Source organism: Sphaeroforma arctica, assembly GCF_001186125.1.
Source record: "Sphaeroforma arctica JP610 unplaced genomic scaffold supercont1.1666, whole genome shotgun sequence".
Taxonomy (NCBI): Eukaryota; class Ichthyosporea; order Ichthyophonida; genus Sphaeroforma; species Sphaeroforma arctica.
The window spans coordinates 4,805-12,335 of NW_014038892.1; the positions used below are offsets into that span (position 1 = coordinate 4,805).

The window sequence follows — 7,531 nt, forward strand, 5'->3', positions numbered from 1 at the left end:
CTCATTTGTCAGTTATACATCAGTTCACACGTGAACAGATGAACATGTACACAGTGGCAATTTTACATTGGAATAAATTTATCATACATGAGGTATTTTCGAGGTGCCTCTGGCTGGTTTCAATACCCAAATGATTTCCTTACTGTTCTGCTTGATTATCCATATCTTAATTATTCATAGTCCCGGTCGCATAACAAAATCTTATACGCAGTTTGTACTCTTGTTGTCATCCAGAATCTTGGACCCCTGACTGATTTCTAGTCCTTTACTACGTGATTTAGTACTCCTGAAATAACTAAATGTATGTATAGCTCCGACACTCGTGTGTTTGTATCATTTTAAATGTTGTTTGACTATTTATACTATCCTAATATCGTTACCGCGTGTTCCATTCACATCGTTAATGGCATATGCTTGTACGCAAGACTCGCGCTCTCGTCGTCGCCAATATTTCCCGTCCACATTTGACTCTTATCGGTATGCTTATGAGTCATAAACATATCATTTTCGTCAGTGTAGGTGCAATCAGGCTAATGTGGATTATCCCCATGTTCATTGCTAATCTTTTTACATAGCCTACATTCCCTAAAATCAATTAGGTTTCTACTTATCCTTGTATCTGCACCTGCATTTCTAAGTCAAATACAGATTTCTCTGATCTTCATCAATGATCTTGGTCCACCTGGCCTTCTTCCGTTGCTCAAACTCTTCTCGAAGCCATTGCTCCACCAATCGCAACAGAGCGGATTCGCCATATCCAGCGTTTCTGTGCTCGGCGCGAAGAACCTTTTTTAAGCACATGCGCAGATATAATCGGAATGTGAGTTTCAAGATTATTGAAAATTTAAGAACTGACAGAATAGTATGTAGACTATATAGCCAACTTTTCAAGTGATGTTTATATTCCTGAACCTAACACGGCTGTACAACATACACTGAGGTCTATTTATTCAGCTACTAAATCAATTTCTAAGTTACAGTCATTTACGCAGCAATAAACGCAGAATCCAGGGATTTCACCCCTTCAAATATAGCACCTACATCCTACAAGGGGACCTGAGACCCACCTTATCATAGCAATGAATGCTACTCATTGATACGCTCGGTCAGAATGGTGCAGAGCACATCGACCGTACTGTGAAGTAAGCGGTCAAAGCGCTGCGACCTTCATTACATGTGACGGAGTGGGATTATATGGCCAGTCTTGCAGTCTTCAGTGTATAAAACTACTACCCAATAGAAAGCACACCTCCTCACTCAATGACTGGGATAGAGCGGATGATCGTAACAATGAACACATATATTGGACTCGCCAGTAGTCATAAAAGAAGTCTATTAAAGTACTAGCTGAACAAATACAGTTGAATCAGCACATAAATAAACCCATTGTTTTGATCAGATCAGCGGTGAGTGCACGAACTCAAATGTCTCATACTTCGACTAGAAACACATCATGACCACAGTTTGTTGTCATACGACTTTAGACCTGATTTTCATTCAACATTGATACGGATTGGTGGTGTCAGTGCGCCGTACATACATACAACTTACCACAAGCTCTTCAATGTCGTCTACGGGCTTCAACAATCGCACGTGTCCATTCGAAAGGTGGCAGAGATGTGTGCACCAGTCGCCGATGCCATCGAAGATGTGTGTGGCGTACTGCAATTGGAAATTATAGGCAAGAATTGATAAATGCAACAAGCTTAGTACGAAAACTATGGATTGTGTGTGCATTAATTTTTCAATCCGTGTCACCAGTGCTTGAGCAATTCCACGAGCTTTTGTATACCTTCACAACCGCAAACACGTCTACAATCAGATAAGTCAACAGGCTGCAAACCGAATATATAATTAACTGGTGTACAGAGACAGCTAAAAGGATACAGCTTTCTCAACCATATTCCAATAGGAGTTGTTACAAATGTATACTACAGTAGACCAACCAGGATAGAGGCCCCCCGTTCCTCTGTCTCCCTTTTGAGATAGTTTAACAGATCACTTCTGACAAGGACGTCTAGATCAACAGTCACTTCGTCCAGTAGCAAGCAATCAAACGGCTTCATCAAGCCCAGGAGCAATTGTACACGCCTCCTCTCTCCGTCGGATACCTGGTCACAGAATAAGAAGTGAATTGATGAGGTGGTACCATGAAAAGTGTACACGAGTATAGCGGTGCATTCGAGTACGCGCTTGTTCTGTATCGTGTGTGTGTGTGTGTGTGTGCGGATCTGTACAAAGATCAAATATTGTGCACTATAGCTCCATTTTATGCTACTAATACCACCAGCCCCAAATACTCACTCCACGCGCGATTAAGCACTGCAAAGTGACCGACAAGCCAACTCACAGACTTGCCCTGGTGTCAACAAAGAAGATCATGAAACGCACCAATTAATGTGAAAATAAACATTAAGAGCATAGCAAACCCGACATGAATCGCGCAAGTGCTATATAAATGATAGTACTACAAAGCACTTGATAGTCTGAACATATAGATGTATATCAAACGTTCGTACACACACGCACACATCAAAATAGGAATTAAAATGTTAGACCAACTCCATGCACCTACACATGCAGGCCTATTGAGAAGATCCCAAACCACAAGTATCCAGTAAGCGTCTGTTGAGTTCGTAGTGTATAGGCTGCTACACACTAATCAAAACCAGCGCTTCTCACGCATAAATATACCTCATGCATGCGCCAGTTGGGATTGATATCCAGGATGTCTAATAAACGATCCCGACGTTCCCGATGTTCGTTGCCGCCACTTGACCGAATGAGTTGCGTCACGCGCATGTCCTGTCTTGTGATTGGATTGTTCGCCCACTCCGAACCTAAGTAAGTCAGACCCTGTATATATGTAAGAAGAATTCAAGTGAGAAGATTTCGAGGGAATATTTTCTGCTTCAGTAGGTCATGTTCGTACAGTTATGATGATATGAATGGAATAGGCTTCCAAGAACACTCACATGTCCCGACCTAGTCCTACTATGAAAACCAATAGCGATACACACATCACAGGAACTCGTGCATGCGCTTTTATACCCTTGCGCAAGTGTATATAGTATTGCCACGTAGACATACAAGATACCAAATGCAAACGAGCGGTACTATTTGTATGGGTGATTTTATACACACGGAAGTCAGACAGCGAACTCTACTAGATATGGCCTTAGTGAGATGTGCAGGTAGCTGAAGAACACAATCAAATACCCCGGCCACAGTATGCAACCAAGCTCATCTTCACATTACACAAATCACAGGAACTCGTACATACGCTTTTATACCCTTGCGCAAGTGTATATAGTATTGCCACGTAGACGTACAAGATATCACATGCAAACGAGCGGTACTATTTGTATGTGTGAGTTTATACACACGGAAGTCAGACAGTGAACTCTACTAGATATGGCCTTAGTGAGATGTGCAGGTAGCTGAAGAGCACAATCAAAAACCCCGGCCACAGTATGCAACCAAGCTCATCTTCACATATTACAGATATAGAGATATAACATGTCTAGGTCCTTCGTTGTTCTAAATAACATATTGCTTGAATTATTTCTGCAAGCAAGTTATGGCAGACAAGTCATAGCAGTGCTTTGATGATGCAGTTGCCGTGTCACCACAAATTACGCGATCGGTTTTTTAAATAGAAAGCACATGGTGTGTATGACCGTAGTAGTACATGCGCAAACCGATGGGCGAAGGTCAATACATATACAGCAAATACCTATGTCATACTTACGTTGGGTGTACTTTGAAAGGGATCATGGCCCAAGACTTCGCATTTTGTGCTATGAACCAGCTTTTTCCCTGCCAGAATCCGTAGGAGAGTGCTCTTACCAGTTCCGTTTGCGCCGACTAACAAACAGCGAGCACCCTTGGGCATCTGTACATAAAAGTAAAACGTATATAATGACATATTAGTTTTGAGAGACAGGTAGGTATCGGTCATTGAACATAATTACATCAACAAGTAGCGCATGTCACTCAATGATTCTGAACACCAGTTACATATATGTCACAGATAGCAATAGAAGGTCAAATCAGGATACGTGCCCGAAAAAACTAGCAAAACAAAACATGAGGAACATCACTTACCTTCATGTTTACATCGAAGAGAACCGGCATACCACCCTTGTACGCATAGTTCAATCCGGTAACTTCAATGACACTCGCCCCTGAATCAGTCATATTTACTTTGAATTATATCGATCAATTCAGTATCTATTGCTGCAACTGCTTATTATATACTGATGGCGTGTTAATGAATATACAGATATAATCGGTTGTATAACCGCACTTAGCGCTGAATAGACCGTTGTGGTGTTCACCCGTATGTTTATACTTTTACACCGTATATCCCTCTCTTCAGTCAAACCACTTTTTGTTGATATATCAGGTCAAAATTTGGACATAAAATAAAGTAGACAAAATCACGCAAATAGGGCGGGGGGACTGGGGCCCATAGCTCTCGTCTTTAGGCACTCTGAATCTGGTACTGTGGTACAGGGAAGTACATGCGTGCATATCAAATTCGACTTCGGTGATTGGTCTATTAATTCGTTGCTCAACTGGTGGCGTATTCTTTGGCTCAGTTTCTGGCAGTAGGCTTTATCACTTGATAGGCAATATCCCTGACGACCATCATTCCATCAACCATACCCTGCACCCAGAACAACACCACAGAATGAATGCATTGTACGCTCGCATGTAACGCATCGGTGGGCGCCATCTATCAGATCGTATCTCCACAATCTTTGGCGCAACCTAATTGACTTTCTTTCTCTACACTTTCTATCTATCCATTTTCAATGTTCTTTACTTCTGATTGAATGCGATCCTTGTTGTCGTTCTTATGTACATTCTGATGCATTCCGTTAGGTTGTCATAAAAGACCTTGCCAATACATTTCTTTTGAGAGTATAGCGGGGTCACACGTGAAATCAAACAGCAGAATAATTACATCCTGGTATGTACATACGGGCAATATTGTGTCCCAGACAATGAAGTGAACAAAGAAAGAGGTAGACGAAAAAGGTACGTTGACTATATGTAAGTGATTCCTATACAAAAGTTGGAAAAATGAACAAATGACATTTCATTGTTGTGGGTTTTGACACTTGTTTTCTGGAAAATATGAAGCTAAAAAAAAGCGCCCAATTATGACCAAAGAAGTACTTCTCAAAAAAAACATGCCTAGCTATAAACCAATGGGATACTTTGAGTCTCTTAACCAATTAATTACTCGTTGTAATCTAGCACTTTGAGTCTCTTAACCAATTAATTACTCGTTCTAATCTAGCACTTTGAGTCTCTTAACCAATTAATTACTCGTTCTAATCTAGCACTTTGAGTCTCTTAACCAATTAATTACTCGTTCTAATCTAGCACTTTGAGTCTCTTAACCAATTAATTACTCGTTCTAATCTAGCACTTTGAGTCTCTTAACCAATTAATTACACTTTGAGGTATTGTAGGGTCTAAGAGTTCATTTATTTAGCGCGATTTTCCACTTTCTTTGAATCGGTTTGTTGACACTTGACACTCACATGATGTCCGAATCATCAATTTAGTTATGACACGCCGGCTACGTTATCAGTTCATAGTAAACAAGATATAAATATCTCGTATGTATATATTTAGGATATTTATGTAGTATATGTACACTTCACACAGCACAAATACACTGTGCTTGTGCTAGTCCGTATGTTGTGCGCTTCAATATCTTGTTGAAAAACACCGTCCGCTAATGAGCCCACACTGCTTGAAGGGTTTTAGTACATATGTAGATGTAGATATTCACCAAGACATACAGTAGGCCATTGTCATCAGTCAAACCCGACGAAGTCGATGTAGAGTCACAGGAGTGCGATATAGATATTGAACCACGAACGTATAACGAACAGGCAGACATGTGCGATGCAGATATTTCGGATGATATGGGTATACAAGAAGGTGACAAACAAACACAATCACATGACGTGGTGATACTGAGAGAGCTATTTGAAGAGAGCCTTCCTGGCAGTCCAAGTCTGTTACTCAGAGGGAACCAGGACATGCAAGCAATAGGAACAGTATGTCAATGAAGTGTGAAACAGAGAAAATGGCTGTGGTTTTTCGTTATGATTAGTACTTGATAAATATTACTATGGTTATATGTTGAATAAATTGCAGCACAGTTCATATATTGATTACATCCAGTATGTGAAGCAAAGGAATAAAGATGTAGTTGATGATCATCATGGAAGCAGACTAGTAGTGTGTAGCTGGAAGTGAACCGTGCAAGTTTGTTATCTGAAGTCTAAAGAATGGTCCTTGAATTCGGATGGAATTGATTGGCGGTGTATACAGTTCTGAAAATGGTGCACGGATAACAGATCTCGTACGAATGAATTCCATGTGCATTATATTAGAGCTCTATGCTAGTGGTTTATGTTGGTGCTGCGCATCCCAACATTTATAGTAAATTGTGGTGTCCCTAGAACCAAGCGGTGGACTATGCATATCTTCGCTGTTTATCTTGATTCCTAATGATAGGTGCAACACACAAAAATGGAAAAACAAGGTTGCATACTCTGCGTACGATACTGTGATTGTGGAGGGTTCTTAGCAGATCCACTTTGTATGCCATAAAGGACTGGAAAATCTCGAAAAAGAATAGTACATCTTCATGTTGTGTTGCACACCATAAATCGTTTTTCTGTATGAGCAAGCACGAGGTCTAGAATTCCGGTGCCATAGATGCGATAGAATAAGATACAAGGATGAATGTGACGTTCTAGCTGAAGGATTGTTGCTGTGCACTGGAGTTGACTGTCATAAGAGGCACCCGCACGAGGGGGGGGACTGGAAAACTCCGATTTTCTGTGGAATAGTTCGGCGTGACATGTGCATTTCTGACGGGCCCCAGTACCCTCGCATTGTTAAAATTTATCTTGTTATTCTGGCTACCTGGTCGTGTGCTCTGATTATATATAGCATCAGTCTACGTTCTCATATTTAAACATATTTAAATAGAACTAAACTGTCTGATTAAATCTAGATGTAAATGCTCGCTTACATGAAGTGAACAATATCGACTGAATATACTCCGTATATATCAAAAACGGTAGCTATAGGCTAATTCTACTGAAACTATTAGAGTCTGTTACAACATCGCCGTGAATCTGTAATCTTCAGGTTTAAATCTACTACTCGGGAGACGAGGTACGGTACTTTAATTGAATATGGAGCTTCATATTTCTGTTGACATGCTTCCATTCATACATCGGTTATGGTGCTTGCACAGTCCATCGAGGACTCGGAAGATGTATTTCAATACCCCAAGCGTGGCGATGGTACAGACAGTCTGCGGAGCGCTAAAACTGAGGAAGTTACAGCGAGTCATAATACTTGGGCCGGAAAGGTACTGATGTTCTCTACCTCACTAAGTTCCTTAAAGTTGTGTTATTTAGTATTATAGAGTATAATATATATTTTACATATATATATATATATATATATATATGTGTGTGTGTGTGTG

At 40.6% G+C, this 7,531-nt stretch overlaps 2 protein-coding genes across 3 annotated transcripts; one reads left to right on the plus strand and one right to left on the minus strand.

The window, feature by feature from the left end:
- Positions 1–222: 222 nt before the first annotated feature.
- Positions 223–4,296, minus strand: SARC_11396. 2 transcript variants are annotated; one of them, XM_014294520.1, is made up of 6 exons: positions 4,108–4,296; positions 3,752–3,895; positions 2,695–2,856; positions 1,947–2,111; positions 1,552–1,662; positions 223–786 (listed from the first exon to the last, which is right to left on the minus strand). In XM_014294520.1, exons 1-6 carry the CDS (start codon positions 4,198–4,200, stop codon positions 634–636), a joined length of 828 nt encoding a protein of 275 aa, XP_014149995.1. In that variant the 5' UTR covers positions 4,201–4,296; the 3' UTR covers positions 223–633. The 2 variants fall into 2 exon arrangements, with proteins under 2 accessions (XP_014149995.1, XP_014149994.1); XM_014294519.1 differs by lacking the exon at positions 1,947–2,111.
- A 1,598-nt stretch (positions 4,297–5,894) lies between these two features.
- Positions 5,895–7,415, plus strand: SARC_11397 (hypothetical protein; the record flags this gene model as incomplete). The annotated part of the gene is made up of 2 exons (XM_014294521.1): positions 5,895–6,083; positions 7,298–7,415. Coding segments are annotated over exons 1-2 (280 nt in total), but the record flags the coding sequence as incomplete, so codon positions are not given.
- Between the last annotated feature and the right edge of the window lie 116 nt (positions 7,416–7,531).